Source organism: Homalodisca vitripennis, unplaced genomic scaffold (genome assembly GCF_021130785.1).
Source record: "Homalodisca vitripennis isolate AUS2020 unplaced genomic scaffold, UT_GWSS_2.1 ScUCBcl_657;HRSCAF=3141, whole genome shotgun sequence".
Taxonomy (NCBI): domain Eukaryota; kingdom Metazoa; phylum Arthropoda; class Insecta; order Hemiptera; family Cicadellidae; genus Homalodisca; species Homalodisca vitripennis.
In genome coordinates this window covers 110,790-131,180 of record NW_025776792.1, presented here as the reverse complement: position 1 = coordinate 131,180, position 20,391 = coordinate 110,790, and the positions used below count along the sequence as shown (strand labels likewise).

The 20,391-nt window shown below is 32.5% G+C and overlaps 1 protein-coding gene across 2 annotated transcripts; it reads left to right on the top strand.

Moving 5' to 3' along the window:
• Positions 1–964: 964 nt before the first annotated feature.
• LOC124370911 (cathepsin B-like) lies at positions 965–12,869 on the top strand (the record flags this gene model as incomplete). 2 transcript variants are annotated; one of them, XR_006923220.1, is given in 5 exon segments in its annotated part: positions 965–1,165; positions 10,988–11,132; positions 11,427–11,543; positions 12,365–12,654; positions 12,685–12,869. XR_006923220.1 is itself a non-coding variant. In XM_046829215.1 (4 exon segments), coding segments are annotated over 4 exon segments (666 nt in total), but the record flags the coding sequence as incomplete, so codon positions are not given.
• Positions 12,870–20,391: the final 7,522 nt, after the last annotated feature.

Here is a 20,391-nt window from a genome sequence, read left to right as displayed (position 1 = left end):
TCCTAGGTACTAAATTAAATTGGTTTGAGTGTATTGAGAATTTAAAATAACATAGTTGCTATCTAGAACTCTGTTTCTGTTACATAAACTTAGTTATAGTTGAGTGCTCTCATGATAGCGTACAATGCTTTTTTAATAGTCACGTTTCTTACGGTATCAAGCTTTGGAGACACTCAAGTCACCTTCATAAAAATACTATTGTTACAGAAAAAAAGCAGTAAGAATATTAACCAATACTACTTTGTATGAACGTTGTAGAACCCCTATTTACTAGATTATAATGGTTATTAAACCTGTACATTTTTGTATGCTTATGTGACATTAGAGAAAAACACCTCAAGTACCCAATCAGAGATCAGAAATACTTACAATGTCAGAATAAGGCATTGCTGGACATACCTTACTGTAGATTAAGCAAGACACAAAATAGTTTTCCTTTTACTGATATAAAACCTTTTAATAGGCTACCCGTTTCAATCAAAGAGTTACCACAAGCAGCATTTTAAACAACTTAAGTCTTGGTTATTAGAAAATCCTATGTACAATGTGATAAGTGAATATTTTTGGAGAACAATAATCTATTGAATATATTGAAATAGTGCCTGCTTGGTTTCATCTTGTTGATTTGAATTTAATTTTTTAATTTTAATGTTAACTGTTGATTTTAATATTTATTAATTGTAATTTAGTTTTAACTCTAAAATATACAACCTTCTTGGACATCTAGTTACTTATCTTTAAGTAGCCTACTTTGCTTGACATTGTATTTTAATGGCAAATAACCTGGCCTAATGCATGTAATATTGTTAAATGGCCCAATAAAATGATTAATTGACAGTGTATCGTGCCATTAGTGCTGAAATGTGGTAGGTAATCTCCACAGGGTTATGTAGTGCGCGCGAGATCTCACTAGACATTACATATTGATACAGTAAGACTCACTTTATGGATTGCATGTGTTCAGGCATTTGGGGCCGTAGAGTCAATGTCGGATCGACAGTGCATCCATAACACCAGTACAGGGGCTGTTCACTACTCTGCGGAAGACCTGGTGTCATGTTGTCACACTTGTGGGTTCGGCTGTAATGGTGGCTTCCCTGGGGCAGCCTGGCGCTACTGGGTACACAGTGGCATTGTCAGCGGAGGCAACTATGGATCGAACCAGGTGAATATTGTCTTCTATTATACAACACAATTTATATCTTACTGATGCTATGTCAGTCTGAAGCCAATCATTTACATCAACCAAATTTATAATTATCAAGTCAGTGGAGGATCCAGGCTTTACGAAACCCTGGGCAATTGGCTTTAGTGGGATCCTATTTACCAGGGGGTTTGGGAGGTATGGATAACCCCCAGGTGACTGGGGGGTCTTGGAGTTCTCTCCTAGGATATTTTGAAAAAATAGCCCTAATAATGCTTTTTTGAGGTTTTTCAACTAGTTAGCTGTGTTTGCCAACTTATAAAACTGACCTTATTTGTGTACTATTATAGTAGTTTTTAATGTACTAAATTAGCAGCCCAAAAATTTGATTAGTTGGGACTATAGGTAGTACGGTTTATCTGAAATTTGTTCACAAAATAATGCGTTTTCAGTGTATATTTTTATGTTTAACGTGCTGAAAATGGTTAGCTAAACCTAAAAGCAAAAAGTTGACATAGTTTATCATAAAATATGCCAGGTCAAAACTGTAAAGTGTAACCAATAGGCAAAAGGCACCTACATTTATGTTACATTATGTTAGATTTACTAAAAAAACTACCTGCTAATTTTATTTAATCTTACGTTTTAAGCTATACATATAAACACCAAAGTGGTAATTTCTTTCACCAAATAATTTAAGCGACAGAACAAAAATAGCAACTAGAAATTTTTAGTACAGAACTATAGATTTTATTGTACAAAACTAGTATAAAACAAAAAACAATTAAAATTATAACTAAAAAGAAAAATTACATGGTTTCCAAACAAAATTAAATAGAATGACAAGTAAAAATAGCTACTGTAAAGTAAAAATTAGATTTATTATTCGATGAAGTAGCGAAGTAACAAAAAAAATTCAAAACTATGTAAGGGTAGGCAACTCCAAATTTATGTGTGTATATAAATTAATATAACCTAATAACAACAATAAATTTAAATGATTTTTAAAAGTTGTAATTAATGTAGTTTGTTTTAACAATGAACTGAACATACAAACATATTCTTTATATATATATATATATATATATATATATATATATATATATATATATATATATATATATATATATATATATATATATTGCAAATAAATCAGGAATTATTATTTAGTAACTTACTAAAAGGAGAAAAATATGTTCACACATAGAGGCCCACAATAAAAATTACAGAAGTCCAAGCCAATTTAAGGTAATATTTGATTGAGATTAATAAAGCAGGCAAAATGCACAAAAAGTTTGCAAGTTTCAAATTAGCAACATAATTCCGTTTCTAGAGTTAATTTATTCTAATAGCAAAAACAGAACATTTTATTCTTTGTTCTAAACATTTTTAAATGTGTTAAAACTTTTCAATTACATCTTTAGAATATATATTGGATAATTTTGTATGGAAAGCAGAGCCAGAGATGATAAAACGGTCCTGGGTCACTGTGTTTCTAAGATAGGTCTTGATGAATTTTAATTTAAACTTCTTTCTGCTGATGCTACTGTGACCGGAATTGTGGCAATTATTCTTAGAGCGGACATAGGTATTTGGATATATGTTTTAGATTGTTATGTACAATTAGAATGGAAAGTACATTGTCATTAATGATATAAAAGCTGGGTCTTTGAATGTTTCAGTTGCGTATTTACATTTGTGGTTATTTTCTTCTTATTTGTTGTGTTCTTGGTCTTTTGATATTCTTATTTTGCTTCATGAAGATGTGGGTATAGAATTCCACGAATATAGAAGCTTTTTATCTTTGTTTTTTATTTCAATAAGTGCAATATATATACACAGTAGACACCCTCTTAACCGGCCTCGGGTCAACTGGCCACAAAGCAAATGATGAGTTATCGGACAGGTCACAACTCGAACGGTTGTTTTGGGACGGTTTGTTTAGACAATGCATGTTCTGATGAGCAGGTGGTTCCAAATGTGATACATACAGTTAGTTGACAGTTTTAAGTTGTGCAGTTTAGTGTTGTGTTGTAGTGTTTTTAGGTGTGCAGTTTTTTATGAAATGAACTAATACTTTGAATGATTATATACTTTTAGTATATAATCATTAAATAGATGAATAGAAAAATAGACGACAAACGTAAAAGAAATGTTTCAACTGTAAAAGAAAAGCTCGATGCATCCAGTGAATTGTCGAAAGGCGAATCAGTGAAAAGATTTGTGACGAACTTAACATCGGGAAAAGCACTATCAATGATTGGCGATGTAATTGGACTAGTGCACTAGTGTCGAAACAAATCGATGAACATTAAAAAACCAAAACATGAGATGGTTGACGACGCGTTATGGCTTTGGTTTATGCAGGAGCGGCAAAGAGGAACTCCTATAACTGGACCACTTTTACAATAAAAGGCTATGTTTTTTCATTCGAAACTAGAAAAACAAAATAATGCAGAGTTTTCAGCCAGTGATGGATGGTTAGGAAGATGGAAGAAGCGACATGGAGTAAATTTTGTAAACATTTATGGGGAAAAAAATGTCCGCAGACATCGTTGCAGCAAACGAGTTTGTAATCAAACTAGGAAAGATAATTGACAAAGAAAATCTTTCACCAGAACAGGTTTACAACGTTGACGATAATGGTCTGAACTTTAAACGTCTACCACAAAAAACATTCTCTGTTGGGAATGAAAGTTCAGCTCCTGGATTTAAACTTAACAAAGAACGGGTTACACTCGCCTTATGCACAAATGCTGTAGGATCACACAAGCTCCCACTTTTGGTCATTGCGAAATCCCAGAAACCACTAGCGTTTAAAAATGTAAATGTTTCATCGCTTCCTGTGTTTTATCGTGCCCAGAAGGCAGCATGGATGGATGCCAACATCTTTAAAGACTGGTTCGTGAACGAGTTTGTTCCAAAAGTAAAAAAATATTTAAAGGAACATATTTAAGTGACCTGAAAAGGCCATTCTAACCTTAGACAATTCTGGCACACACCCCCCGATCTTGAATGTGAACTTGGTATAAAATTGGTTTTCCTTCCAGCGAACGTCACAAGTCTCATTCAACCTATGGATCAAGGAGTCATAGAATGCTTAAAGAATGTTATCGGCGCAAACTACTTTCAAAAATTTTGGGGAAGGTGGACTCGGGAATGAAACTTATATCAGCTGTTAAGCACTGAAATATTAAGGATGTTATTTATCCACATGGTCGTAAAGGTGCATGAAGAAATGCCTAGCACAACGTTCATTAAATCTTTGCGAAAAGCCTGGCCAGACACAGAAAATGTCGTTGCTAACCCAGCTGAAGATGAAAATGAACAGCCCATTTTAATAATTGAAGAAAACAATACAGCTCTACTTAAAGACTTAAGAAAATTGAGTACTAGTGATGATTATCTTGAAGATAAAAATGTAAATGAATGGGTGACAGGTGACGACGACTTTGAAAAAGATTTTTTTAGTGACGATCAAATCGTAGAAAAAGTCGTTGAGGAGGCAAGTGAACAAGGTATTCCAGAGAACTCAGACGAAAATGATCAAGCAGAAAAATCAGTAATGAAGAGGGGAAAAAAGCACTTCAGTTGGCCGCAAGACCTGTTGACAGCTGTAGACGTGATGTTCATTAAAAAGTGGAGAGACTATGCTTTCATAAAGACGATGGAGAAGAAAACACAAAAGAAAATAACAGATTTCTTTTAGTATTTACCGGATATTTAATGTACTGTTCTGTTTCTGTGTCTAAAATTACCATACTTCAGAAACAAAATGTAAGTTTTACTTTTATATTTTTCTTATACAATGTAATGCAATATTACTCTATTGTTATTATGTATTCTATATGCCACTGATCTTTTAAAATATTAAAAGTAATTAGGTTTTCAGTAAAATAACATTTTGAATTAAATACATATTTGTTTTTTTACTTGAACAGTATTACGTAGGGTACGTATACAGTATACCAATTAAGGTTATGTTCGTCAGATTAACCGGCCAAACCGCTTTCCGGCCGGGGGTTCAGTCCTGTAATGGCCGGTTAAGAGGGCTGTATATATGAGGTATGGCTATTAAATAACGGGACTGACGCTGCAGTGGAACGAGTGTGCGCATGCGCCAACCAACAATGACCAACAGCTGTGTAGTTTGAGACTTCCTCTTCAGAATGCAGTTAGTCTCGTTTCTGTAAACAACATCGTTGTGTCATAACCTTCATTTATGTAAGTGTTGTTATTTTGTTTTGCCGGAAAAATGGTTAGCGTAATAATAGAGCAACGAATTGTTATTAAATTTCACGTTAAACTTGGAAAAAAACCGTTACCGAAACCTATAATTTACTAAAAGAAGTGTATGTCAGTGAATGTTTATCACGGACTCGTGTTTTTGAATGGTTTAAGCGTTTTCAAGATGGTCGACAAGACGTGGAAGATGATTCGCGGCCAGGTCGTCCTTCAACATCAAAAACGGAAGACAATGTCGAAAAAGTTGATAATTTGATTTGGTCTGACCGACGATTAAGCATTCGTGCAGTTGCTGAATCTGTAGGCATTGATAAAGAATATGTACAGCAAATTTTACATGACAATTTGAACATGCGAAAAGTGTGTGCAAAAATGGTACCAAAAATTCTTACGATTGATCAACAAGCAGCTCGTAAAAATGTTTGTACTGACACTTTGAATGCCATTGAAAATGACCCAAATTTATTGGAAAGAATAATAACATGTGATGAATTTTGGTTTTTTACTTATGATCCGGAAACGAAGCGCCAATCCATGCATTGGAAGACCTCAACTTCACCGAGAGCCAAAAAAGCAAGAATGAGCAAGTCAAAATTTAAAAGCAATGATGATTGTTTTTTTCAACATTCGTGGGATTGTGTACCTTCACTGGGTTCCTGAAGGTCAAACAATTAATCAACATTACTATCTTGAGGTACTTAATAAACTACGTGAAAGAGTAAGAAAAAAACGAACCGAAATGTGGAAGGACAAATCATGGATTTTGCACCAAGACAATGCGCCAGCTCATTCCGCGTTATCTGTCAAGCGGTTTTCTGACCAAGTACAGCATCCCAGTGTTGGAACATCCACCTTACTCGCCAGACCTAGCACCATGTGACTTTTATCTTTTCCCTAAGGTGAAATCTGCATTGAAAGGTACGAGATTTGAAAGAGTTACGGGACATCCTGTATATAAAATATGCTATAACTACTATTAATTAATAAATTGGTAATAAAATATTATTCAAAACGCTTCAAAATACATAATTTTTATATAAAAGGTTGATTCTTTGACATGATAAAAGCTGATAACCTGCCATAACTTAAAGGAAGGATAAACAATGTATTGTATTAAACAATATGCTTTTTTCATGATTTGAGCATAGTTAAGTGCTGAAAGATTCTTGAGGCAATTGAGAAAATTAAATTTCAATGCAGCTAATGATTAGGGTTTTGTGGTGGGGTTTTACTGATTGGACAAGTCCATTTTTAAAGAATAAACACAAATGTAAGACATTTATTGGGACATTTATTGTCAATGTAGAATGTGACATAATACTTCCTGAAGGGTCCACCAAGCTACATACGACGAGGAAGTCCAGCATCTGGGTGTGGTTAATAATTGTTGTAAACTGCCCCATGCGTTGTTTGCCATAGAGTATGTCGTGGTTCCAAATATGGTTGATCCTAATGTGGTGATAATTAGAGGGATGTCCGATATAGGTTAAGATGAAGCTGTAGAATTATGTTGATTATTTGCCTCAAGTTGTCTTGTGATGTAGTTCCGGGTATTCAAAATGAGGTTATGTTAACTGGTAAAGTGGTCACTGTATATGTTGAAAATCTAATGTCATTGAATTTAGTTAATAGTTTATGTTGACTGCATATAATTGTGTGGATTTTGTGTACAATTTTATACGTGATGAGCAGATAACTTGATTGTGAAGTGATTGCAATGAAGGTCTAGCTCAGTCAATAACAATATGGTACTCACTACTTAGATGATTTCTAGGATAATAAATTTCTGTGTATTTCACTTATATAAATTTATTTGATGTATTTCAACGTAATCCATTGACCAATTTAATTTACTTGAACATGTGACTCTGATTATCCGTGTAACCCTTGTTCTTTCACAACGTAATGATTAAAATCAAGTATATTCAAATTTTAATCACACTGTATTATATGGTTTCCAATTAGCACTTCATAAATTTAATCATAATTAAATTTTATAAAAATATGTGCTCTCTAGCATGAGGACCCCCAATACATGTCTTTTCTCTTTAACCGACCAGGTAAGAAGCAGGAAGACAACCCGCTACAGCTGCCGGTCAACACACCGGAAGCCTCCAGTCCATATTAATAAGTTTTACCTTAATGTTCATTAATATCGTCAATAGATTTTAAATTTCTTTAGTGATTATCACAATTAAATAACTCGAATTGATTCCAATATAAAGTTGACTTATCTTTTTCTTTATTAATTATTTTTTAGTCTTACAAGTAATAATTAGTTGCTTTAAACAACAACTTCCGTTTAACAATCTTGCCACGAACTATTTGAAATTTAAATTTAAACTATATTGATCTGTTACAATGAATAAGATCACATTTGATCTAACAGTCCACTTATGGCTCCTGTGATGGTCCTTCACAGCATAAAAACATTATTTTCAGCCTCTGCTCACGGGATGTTGGGGCTCACTATGTGGGATTCACAACAATAGTTTTACCCTACCGAATGTATGAACCAAAGTATAAATTGCAGTTCCTCTCATAGTGAGTAGAATTTAGACAATTTGAATTTTTTTAGTAAACGACAATTTGGTTTCGTAAAAGGAAAATCTACAGAAGACGCTTTAACTTACATAACAGAAAACATTTATAGCAGTTTGAATTCCAGATTAAAATGTACAGGACTTTTTATAGATTTCAAGAAAGCATTTGATTTGGTTGACCACGAAATTCTATTAAACAAGTTAGAATATGCAGGAATTAGAGGTATTGCTTGGAGTTGGTTTAGGACTCTCATTACAAATAGAAAACAACAAGTAAAGATTCAAAATACCTTCAGCTCAACTAGAACGGTTGAATCTGGGGTTCCGCAGGGATCGGTGATATCTGCTGTCTTATTTTTAATATTTATAAATGATTTGTTAACATTGAATTTTAACGGGAAAATTACAGCTTTTGCGGATGATATAGCCATTTTTTTACTCACATGAGAATGAATTAACTATTAGCGAACAAATAAATAGTGACCTATTATTATTACGTAAATGGTGCCTCATAAACAAAATGCAAGTTAATGTAAACAAATCTAAATTTTTAAATTTCAGTTTTCAAAATTTTGAATTGCCAGTTCCTGTAAAATTCCATTCTGCATCTTGCAACATGATTCTTTGTAATTGCCAACCATTAGAAAAAGTAAACACTTTCAAATATTTAGGAATTACATTGGATAAAAAATTTACTTTTGAAGAACATATTTCCATTCTACATAAGAAAATTACATCTACTATTAGAAAGTTTTATTTTTTAAGAAATTTTTGTAGCATTGAATTGTTAAGATCTCTTTATTTTGCACTAATTAATTCCAGATTACAGTATGGCATATTGTGTTGGGGTGGAACTTATAACTTTTTAATAAACAGATTAAGAACAACACAAAACTATTTCTTAAGGATAATTTTAAAGAAGGCAAAGAGAGAAAGCTCTTTTCCTCTTTATAGCCAATTAAAGATTTTGCCTATTCAGCATCTATTCATTTTTAAAGTATTAAGATTGTTTTTTGTCAGAAGTGGTAACTTAGGTACCCAATAATTTATATTACGCAACAAGATTCGCACATAACAGAAATTACAGACTACCAAAAGTGAACAAAACCATTTTTAAACATTCAATTACTTATTTAGGTCCGAAATATTTTAATTTTCTTCCACTTGATATAAAAAAATGCAGCTAATTTAAAAACTTTTTGTAAAAAATCAATTACTTGGCTTTCAATGCAACAAGACATAGGTTATCTTAACGTTAATGTAATATGAAATAATTTGCTGTTTTGTTTTTTTTCTTATTTGTTTTTTTCTTTTTTGCTTCTCCTGTTTGTTTTATAATACACGTCTAAAGGAATTATGTTTGTAAAGTTTAAGTTTATTTTGTATACTTCCATAAAATTTAATTTTAGATATGTAAACACTGCAGAGGTGGCGATTGTTTTTTTTTTTATTTAAGTACATGCTAGACTCATTGTATTTTATATGTTTCTAAAATATTTTTTCTTTCAAAACTGGTCACATAACTTGATACAGTGGCCAGTTAATTTCCAAACAATGTATATGTATTTTTATATTTGTTGTTACTAATTGGAAATAAATTCATTTATTCATTTATTTATTTCTACTGAAACTACTCGTCATCAATAGGGTAAAACTTACCTGTCTCATCACAGTTCGAACTCAATGAACAATAGTTAATCAAAAGAGAATGAGTATTTTATGAAACAGTAAACAGCATTTTATTTATTTTCTGTAACTAATCTTAGTTAAACAATCATGAAAGTGACTCTCTTTATTTGTAACAAATAATTTCTTCATTGTCTGTTATCTATTGTGATTTATTTCCAGTTCAGCCAGATTTTCATTTATCTGGATCACTTCAGAACCTGTGTAATATTAAAAATTGAGGCTGTACTGTATTTAGCGAGGTCTTTGGAAATTAGATATTTTATCTTCTGGCAACTTCTATATATTTTATTTTAGGAGTCACGTCAAGATGGAATCTTTGATTTTAAAAGGTAGTTGCACAAAATATAACAATGTATATTGGAATATTCATGTTTATTATTAGTTACATTCAATACTTATGTACTATGTAGGCCTTAGAAAGTTTTCTTGCTTGCTTGTGAATGTATGAAAATAAAAATAATAGGTATCCAAGCTATTCTTATATACAATATACAATAATAATAAATATACAATCCATGCTTATTTATAATATTTTACACGAAATCGAGTCTAGAGCCTCGTGTAGCATTTACACAATACTGAAATACCGTAGTTTCCATTATTCTAAAACTAATTTAATATCATAGTTGGAACTTTTATGTTATACAGGGTGGCTGGTCATCAGTGTCACAAAAATTTTTGGGTGAAATTACAAAGTAAATGAAGTGTAATGATGCATGTACAATAGTAAGCATGTATTCAGTGAAACTTTTGTTTTAGTTATAGTTTGAACAGTTTTTAAGTTCCCTGTGTTTTCTTGTATTCAAACCACTGAAACGAACATATGCAGATCTAAACCTCAATAGTGTAGTGTATGGTTGGAAAGCTTATAAAATGGCGCAGTTTTTAAAATATTTAGCTACCTTCTTGTATACAGGGTGTAGAAAAATACAATAGACCAATGTTTTTTTATTTTTAACAGATATTTAAATTTTAAACTTTGGAACTATTAACAATGGAGTTTTTATTATTGATCCTTTAAAATTTTCACTTATTCCTATTCAAAATGTAATGTAGAATACGAAAATTAGGTCATTTACTCAAATCCGTTTACAGGTAGTTGAGAAATTGCTGTAATATGTTTAAAAACATGGTTATTTTAGAAAAAATTTAGATAATTCTTTTTGAAGCCAATTTTTTGACTTGGAACCTCTTACATGTATCATTACACATCATTTACTTTGTAATTTCACCCAAAAATTTTTGTAACACTGATGACCAGCCACCCTGTATATTATTCTCATTATTTATTAATCCACTTTGCCAGAAGGTTTACTAGCATTGTTTAATATTGATAGCGTAAAGTTAACGGAAATTTTCCACACAGGGTTGTGCGCCATATGAAATTGCGCCTTGTGAGCACCATGTGAACGGCACTAGACCTCCTTGTGCTGAGGGTGGCAAGACACCTAAGTGTGAGAAACGATGCCAACACTCATACAGTGTGGACTACAATAAGGACAAACACTTTGGTGAGGATTTACTCTCATAGTTATACGTCAGTACTGTTTAAAATATGTTATGGGTTTCTAAAACGTTCAAGCTCAGTAAGAGAGTTTACTGTCATTTAGATCCTTGCTTACATTTTGCTTTGATTAACCCGAACTATGTTTTCACAATTATCCTTTAATTTAGGTATATCTTGTTAGTATATGATACTGTGATATCCTAGAAATGATAAAAATACAACTATAATTTCTTTCATTTCAATTAACAATTGCCTCTTGCAGTATATGAAATGATTCTGTTCTAATTTGCCCTTGTAGGGAAGAGCGCTTACAGTGTAGATGGCGAGGAGAAACAGATTCAGATAGAGATCATGAAGAATGGACCAGTAGAAGGAGCTTTCTCAGTCTATGAAGATTTTGTACAGTACAAAGCAGGTGGGATAAATAGTTTATTTTCAAATTACTAAGTTAAAATAGCTCTTAGCTATTGACATAACTGATACACATGACCACTTAGGCCAGAATTTATTAACAAACAACTTCATTAACTTGGATTGGGAATCTGTATTTAGCTGTTTGGATGTTAATGAATCATTTTAAATATTCTGCAATTCTATAAATAATTTGATAAAGAACTTATTACTTATAACGCAACACTCTCTGGCCGAGAAGCAGATGAAAATGGGACAGATTCCTCCCACTTGAGAGCTTGAAGCGGAGGAGAAAGGTGAAGTCCGGGGACAGTATCCGCCATGTTGACACAATAACAATAACAGAAGGCAAATAAAAATGGTTAAAATTCACTAAAAATAAGTATATTCATTAAAAAACTGACTGTTGCATTGCACTATTAGGATACAAAATCTATACTTAAGAAAAAGTATTTATAAAAACTTAAAAGCACTATTAATTTCAAGAACACAAACTGTTAAAACAGAACACTCAAGTAGAAAATTGTGCTTTGGATGAGGGCCCACCATCAAAAATTCATATTAGGCATAAATTAGTAATGTATCGAAATTTGAAAATTTAAAAATATATTATCTCTACACAAATATATAAGAGTGCCAAGAGCATGGCTAAAAAAATTGTTGAATTCAATCACCTATTAAAACAAAAAATTTAAATGTTCTTTTATTGTTCCCTGAGTGTATATCTATAGACTATATTAAAGCAGACTGTCCTCTTCAAACATTATGATGTACAGATTCAAGGAGGATTGTTTCATTTAAAGTCAATGAAAAAATTGTTTGCAGGTGTGTACAAGCATGTGGCAGGCAAGATGTTGGGAGGACATGCCATCCGTATCTTAGGGTGGGGGGTGGAGGATGGCACTCCTTATTGGCTAGTAGCAAACTCCTGGAACTCTGACTGGGGTGATCATGGATATTTCAAAATCCTCCGAGGTTCCGATGAGTGCGGCATCGAGAGTGAGATCAATGCTGGCATCCCAAAGTAATCTACATGACAATTAGTGTCTGCTCAATATTATGTCTTTTTAACGTTCATAATTTGTTTATGAAAAAAGTGCCATCATTGTTTTACTATATATATATATATATATATATATATATATATATATATATATATACTATATATTTGACTGTGGTATAAAAAATAATAATTCTCATACCTGTATACTCAAATCGAAGAACAAAATATCTTTCTGATAGTTGATATTTGTTTATGTTACTACTGGATTATATATTTTTGCTATGAAGTTCATGTGTTATGTTTCAATAAATAAATATTTTGAATATATGTATAAATATTTTTTTTCTTTTGTGTGTGTGTGATTCAATACAGAAATTAAATCAGGCGATTGACAAGAATTTGATTTTCTGATAATATGTTAGTTTGGTTATTTAAATACATATGTGACAGAAACAGTCAAATCCCGACAGAGCAAGTATTTTTTTTATTAAATCTTGATTGAAATTTTGAAATATATATACAGTATAAGGGGTGTAACAAAAAGGTTGGGCTTTTTCAGACTCTTGTGTAATTCTAAGCTAAAATAGAGGAATAATATTTTTCCAATTTCCACTTCTTTTAGCTAGCAGCTATACGCCATTTTGTTTTTTTTTATTAAAATAATTTTATCATTATGACAATTGGAAACTGATCTTACAAACGTTTTAATTTAGTTTTGGTTACATTTATTAGATGTTATAAGTGCAATAGTCAACTTTACTGTTGCATTTGAATTACAGTAACAGCTGATTTTAAATAACAGCTGTTCAAATACTGCCAAATTATGGGCTATTTAGTTTGCATGTGTAATTCAAACCTTCCATAAAATAGTTATTTCCTACCTGATTTTTATAAATGAGGTATATACTTGGAAAGAAAATGTTATTTAAAAACTTTTTTGTGGCATAACATTTTGATAAAAACAATGGTTAATTAGTTATTTCATAAAACAAAAATAAAATGGCCGCTATTTAAAAAATATTAATCCTTTCAGTGCCAGACATTCTCCCTAGTGCGCGTGCAAGAAATGCCAGGCATAGTGCCATATGCTCATGCAAGAAGAGCCAGGCTATAATTGCCAATGTTTCAGCAGTTATTTATGGATGAAAATTGTTACTTTTTATTTGGTTTTGCTCTATACAATGTGCTTTAAATTAATACTGAAAAATAAATTTACTACAACATGCATTAAAAATATAAAACCAAAAAAACTTTTACTTACATAAAATTTTATGATGAATTTTTCAGTTTGGTGTAAATATAAGGCCAGTAAAAAAATCCTTGTTCCCATAAATTTTGAGTATGTGATTGAACCTCCACATACTTTTGAACACATACACAAAAAAATTTTATATCTATCTTCAAAAATAAAGGTTTTATCATTGTTTTTCAAAAATAATGCGTATTTGGATTTTTCGCACATCTTGCTTAACACTGTTTTTCACTTTATAAAATTATGTATTAGGTAAATATTGAGAAAAAATAGCCTATTTCAAGTTTAAAATTACACAATTAATAAACACTTGTAGCCTACTTAAAAGTTTTTTTTTATTTGAATGAGAAAAAAATTAACACTTATGAAATGGTAAACAATATGGGTGGAGTCCCCTTTTGCATGTTTTGCAAGCAAATGTAGCCTTTTTCCTTTTTCCTCCAGCCTGAGTACTTTTCTTACTACAGACAGAGCAATTAAGTTCTTTTTTATTTGCCAATTTGTTCAAGAACATTGTCCAATCGGGATCACCACTGCCGTTATTAGCCGCATTACCCTCCCTGCTGTTTCAAGGTGAAGTATACAACATAGGCCTCCTTTCTTGGAGGACCAGCCATTCAGTGGAAAGTTCTTCTACTAGTGCCACAGTGTACTCTAGCCTAGGAAGGGGTTTGTCAGTATTTTTCTTATAAATTATATAAGAATTGAGTACCATGCGCCCAAAGATATTAAAAGTAACTTTCCTCCAAAACCGGAATGCTTTCCTCTCATCGAGGTATGAATTTAACATTTGGTCCCCTCCATCAACCCCTCCCATAAAATCATAAAATCATTATATCTCCTTATGACTTTTGGCTTATTAGTAATTTTGATGTCATTTCCAAATTTTTTGCTCCTTTTTTCATCTTCAACTGTGCCATCTGTAGTTAAAACTAATACTTTTTTGTCTGGGACTGCTCTCTGAATGCTAATAAAGTCATCTCATTTTTTTTGAAGTACTTCTTTTCTCCCACTTTGAACTTAGGTTTTACTGAATCAGGAAGCCCTTTGCGGTTTATACGCATGGTACCCGTCAAAAATGTACATTTACTGTAAAGATATTTAGCAAGCTTTAGAGAAGTAAAGAAATTATCACAGAAAATGTGATAGCCTTTATTTAATAGGCCAGCCATCTCCAAAAGCCTTTTCACAACAAAATAGCCCAATCCATTAGATTTAATTTCATCTTTGTCACTGCCATTCGCCCCTTTATAGACAAAGAAATTCAAGCAGTAGTGGGTGACCGAGTCACATAGCATCCAAAGCTTTATTCCCCACCGATGTCGCTTCTTTGGTAAGTACTGCCTCAGCTGACTGTGCGATTTGGAACTTATAATACTCTCGTCAATAGCAAGGTTCTGACCGGGGGAAAAATGAAATTTAAAAACACTATTTACATGGTCAATCAGTGGTTTGAACCGAGCGCACGCATCATAATCTGGCTCACCTGGTTTTGCAAGCGGAACTGTGTCGACCATATGCAAAAATCTCAATATTGCTTGAAATCTATTCCTGGTAAACATTCTTGGGAACGAGGGAATGAATTGACTAGAACTGGTCCACCAGTAGCTGTAAATAGTTGGCTGTTTTTTTTATACCCATATTTATTAGCACTGCTAAAAAGGCCTGCATCTCTAGGAGAGACACAGGTTTCCAGGAGTTTGCCCGGCTGTGTGGTTTCAATTGACTTTTATTTATATATTCTGTGGCATACTTATTGGTATATTTTACAAATGTTTCTAGGAGGGCTGTTGTAAAAAAAGTTTGAAATAATTTGACGGGGAGGAGTTACGAGGAGGAGCATGTTTTGGACCCGTTAGCTCATCAAATGAAAACTGATGGCAAAAACCAATATGCCCATCCATTTCCACCTCATCCCATCCCATACCATCCTCAGAATCTGAAGAGGAGGTTTCAGACAATTGATATAGGCCTACATTACTTGGTCGACCTCTTGGCCTTGTTTGTAGGTTAGGCCTAGGTCTAGGGGGACTTTCAAAGTCAAGTCCTATGTCTGGGGCATCATCCTCAGATGACGAAAGATCATTATGAACATTTGCTCTAAATAACAAGTTATCTAGATCTAGGCCTACTAGTATTTGAAGTTGAAGGCAACTCAGAGTGATAATCCGGGTCACTGTCTGTGTTCTCATAACCTAAACTAGAAGACTCTTCACTCTCCGTTTCACTATCACTCACAACATCACTATCGTCTTCTAACACTCTCCGTAAAGTGTTTTCACTAAGAGGTGATGCACTACGCTTCATTTTGTAAACATTTTACAACAATAAACGAAACAACAACAAGTTAGCTCGGCGCAATCGGCGAAACTGCGTAGTTGGTTAGTAAACAACAGATGACAGCTGACTCAGACTAGCGACGTCCACAGCCACTTGTATTTTGTTTTATTTATAACACTAATGTAATGGAAATACATTCAACTGAATGTTTTTTATTAGTTTATATCTTTATAAATACAATTATAACAAAATTAGGATTGTTTAGATATTTGTTGTATTTTTTACGAATATTTTAAAAACACGTCCGTGTAGTCGGACGCTGGCTCTTCTTGCACATTTTATGTACGTCCGTGTAGTCGGACGCTGGCTCTTCTTGCACGTTTTATGTACGTCCATGTAGTCGGACGTTGGCACTGAAAGGGCTAAAATTTATTTAAAATTTCTTTTTCTAATATAATAGCTTCTGACATGGATCCTTTTACTAAGTTTTGTAAAAATAACAACACAGATAAAATGGTTTTAATTTAAAAAAAAATTACGTATAGTTGCTAAACAAAGTGGAAATTGGAAAACATTATTCTTCATTTTTAGCTTAGCATCACACATAGAATATGAAAATGCATATACAGCCCAACCTTTTTGTTACACCTTGCATATACCAGATGTTCCACAAAGAGGTTTAAATGTTTGATTTTATATTACTTGCCCATTTATGCACCGAACATTATCAAACTCTACATAATTCATTATATAGGTTTTTTTAAATATTGTGTGAAAGTTTCAGTTCTCTAGCAATTGTTGAAACAAAATGGTGTTATTTTGAAAACCTATACTTTAAAAACAGTAGTATTTTTGGTTTTGTAAAATTATTTATTATCATATTCTAGAGAAATAAAATATTTCAATCAGAAAATTGGAACATAGCCTATTAAAAAACCTACAATTACAGTCCACAATTATTCAAAATGTAAATCCATCCCCAGTGACACACTAATAACCGCTTAACAAATGAATTGTAAGCTCTTACAAAGAAATTCTGCGGTGTTCGGAGAAGTTCCTCTTCAATTTATTTAAAAAAATTCCTCATCATTATTGAAGAAGCTACGAATATAAACTTGTTCCTTTATGTAACCCCATATAAAGAAATCACACAGTTAAATTTGGGGTGGCCAATCTAAAAAATCACTTTCACAACCAATCCAACGGCCATGTAGGTTGTCATTTAGTAATTACTTGACAGGATTTCCTAAATGAGGAGGAGCACAATCTTGTTGGAAGATTGCTTGATCCATTTCTGGAACCATAAAATGAGGTTTCTTGTTCATGTAAAACCTGTTCATACCTATTCACAGTCATTATTATCTGAAATGTCTTAAGATAGCACCCAGTTACAACTGACAGCTGCCCAAACAGTAATTCCTTTTGATTTGAGTATAGTCTGTTCAAGAATGTGTGGATTACCGGTGTTGTAATAATTACAGTTATGCCTATTTACAGCATCATTGTGGTAAGTAAATATGGAATTTGTTGTTGTTTTTAAGATTAAATTCATTTTAGACTTTTATTTATGTGGTAATGGATTTATCGTAAATAAAAAAAAAAATGATTTACATGATTGTATACTATACCAAAAATGACTAATGGATTTGAAAAAAGTTCAAAGTTGGAGATATACTGTTTTATTTGACTTATTTACTGGTGTTTCAGTTGGTGATGAACCGAGTAGTTACCACTGAATTCCACCAAAGTGCATTTGATAATTGAATTGTGTTTTTTACATTTGAATGGAAATGGACTTAAAGTAAATGATCTTGTTTTTGGTAAAGTAAAAGGTCACCCGTTCTGGACTGCTAGCATAGCGAAGGTTGATAGAGAAACATACAAAAGCGTTGTAAAAAATTAATTTAATTTTTTTTCTACCACGGAAACAAATACAGTGAATAGAATGACCTCATTTCATTACATTCAAAACAGATGCAAATAATACCTCTTTGGAACATGTAAGTTCAAAAAATAAAGAAACATATCTAAAGGCGCTGATTGAAATTTAAAAAGCAAGTAATGCCAAATCTTTTGATTAAACCTCAAGTTCTGTAAGGCAAGCAACAACTTGCCAGCAAATACCCCAGCTGGACTACTACAAACACCAAAACCCAAAACACCTTTGATCACATAAAAAAATAATGATTCAACATCCTTTGAACATAGGATACATCAACAAACACTACTCAAGATCTGGATTTTCCATTTCAGATTAACGCACTTACAGATAGGTGCATACAAACCTTGATAAATAAAACAATACAATCTTTGAGCTTCAAAATTGAGTGATAAAAATTTCTGAACTTAAGAAAAATTGTGCAAAATCAATCCAGACTTTTTTGCGGTAAGAAATTCTTAAGAGGAAATTAAATCATCTAAAGGAAGAAAATAATAGTCAAAACTAAATATTGAACTTGTCCGAGATGATAATAACACTGCTTTACAGATAGTGATTTATCAAATAAAAAATAATCAAAATAAATGTCTACCTTCTTATCCACCCCTAGAACACTTATAGACAAATGAATCATGGCAAACAGCCAAGGGTCTTAAACATACTTCCAGTACTTCAAGTATCAGTAGTATTAATTGTGATAAAAGAAAAAATCTCCAAAACACCCTTGGAGAACAAGATTATTTAAAACCATTCCAAACCAGATGATTAAGGAATAAATTAGTAATAATGTCAGTCAGTAATGGAAAATCTTATTAAGAGTAAAACTAATTTGAATGTTTGTTCTTATGTGAAGAGGAGTGGGACTAAATTCAACTAAGTCACTCAAAAGATTAAAAGGTTGTGTGAAGATCTAACAAACATTGCCGTTTTGTTTTAACAGAAGCAAATAACATGAGTCTAAAAATAAAAATAAAATAATTTTGAGTCTATTAGTATCAAACATTTAACAGATGGCATCCATTAACTGATCAGAAATAGGAAAAACACCAAACTTATATTGGCCACAGTTCTATACAACACAACACTCCAAACTTTGACTTGAAGATAACTAGAGCTGATTTGGAAATTCAGAGGACTGTAGACAAACATCACAATGTGCAACTTCTTCATCTTTTGCCTTGATTTTTTTACTTCCCATGGCCTACATCTCAACAAAAAAGGCAAGTTAAATATTGTCACAACTTTAGAAAATAAGCTTCAAAGGACAACACTGAAGAAACAGCATTGGTATCATAATTTACTATCAGTGCCCACAAAAAAGCTATTAATGTAGTAGAGGCTCAAATAAACAGCACAATAGCACAGATGAAGGAAGACCAAACATGAGGACTGCAGACATCAGCCAGGAGGCTGTAATCTTCAGGCACAACTTTGGGTGGTCTAAGCAAGATGATTATGTAGATGGAATGTTAACTTGTCAGCTTATTTCTAATGGAGCTCATGTCTACAGTTTGGTGGACTAAGTCTACTGGGGCAAGCCAACACCAAAAGACTACACTGGTAAGTGAATTTAAACGGTCTTAAGTAGGCACTTTTCAACCGAAGTAGGCATCTCGGTCCTACGTAAGTATACGAGTATATATTTTTTCTTCGTCAGAACAACAAGGCAAACTTTACTATGGTCCTGGAGATATCTTAGACCTGAAATATATGACAAGGACTGGAAATAAACGCTTTTTGACCGAAGTGAGTTTCTGAGACCTGTGTGATCCGAGGTTTGTGTTTTCTTGATCGGGATGACAAGGCAGATTCAGCTGTAACGTTATGTACATAATTAATTAGAACCAGAAATGCTCCTACATGTGCCAAACATGATATAATAATTAAATTAAACTCTGATGCTATTTACTATGAACTTAAATAATATCTACCTGATGTATGCCTACTTACGTTGTAACATTTTTATAGAACTCCAATCATATTACATCATAATTGCTTTTACTAAGTAATATAAGGGCTTAGGTACTAAAGATTGCGTGCGAAGCCGCGGGTAACAGCTAGTATAGTAATATTTGTTTATGTTTATCTGAAATGTATCTGATTTCAAAGTTTATTAAAACATCTTTAGATAATTTACTTAGCAGTTTTATTTTATAACATTACTAATTTGACTTCTCAAATAAAAACCATAAATAAAATAATACATGAAGCCATTTATTATGTCATAGTAACTACAGTACATCTGAACCAATGCTCTCTTTCTTGACCTCTACCAGTCGTCTCGTAATTTCTTACCACTGTTGGAATGGACAAGGTGAAAAGAATGAATGAAGAAATTCAGCTTTTAGCAATTTATTATTTATTTGCAAATTTTCCAG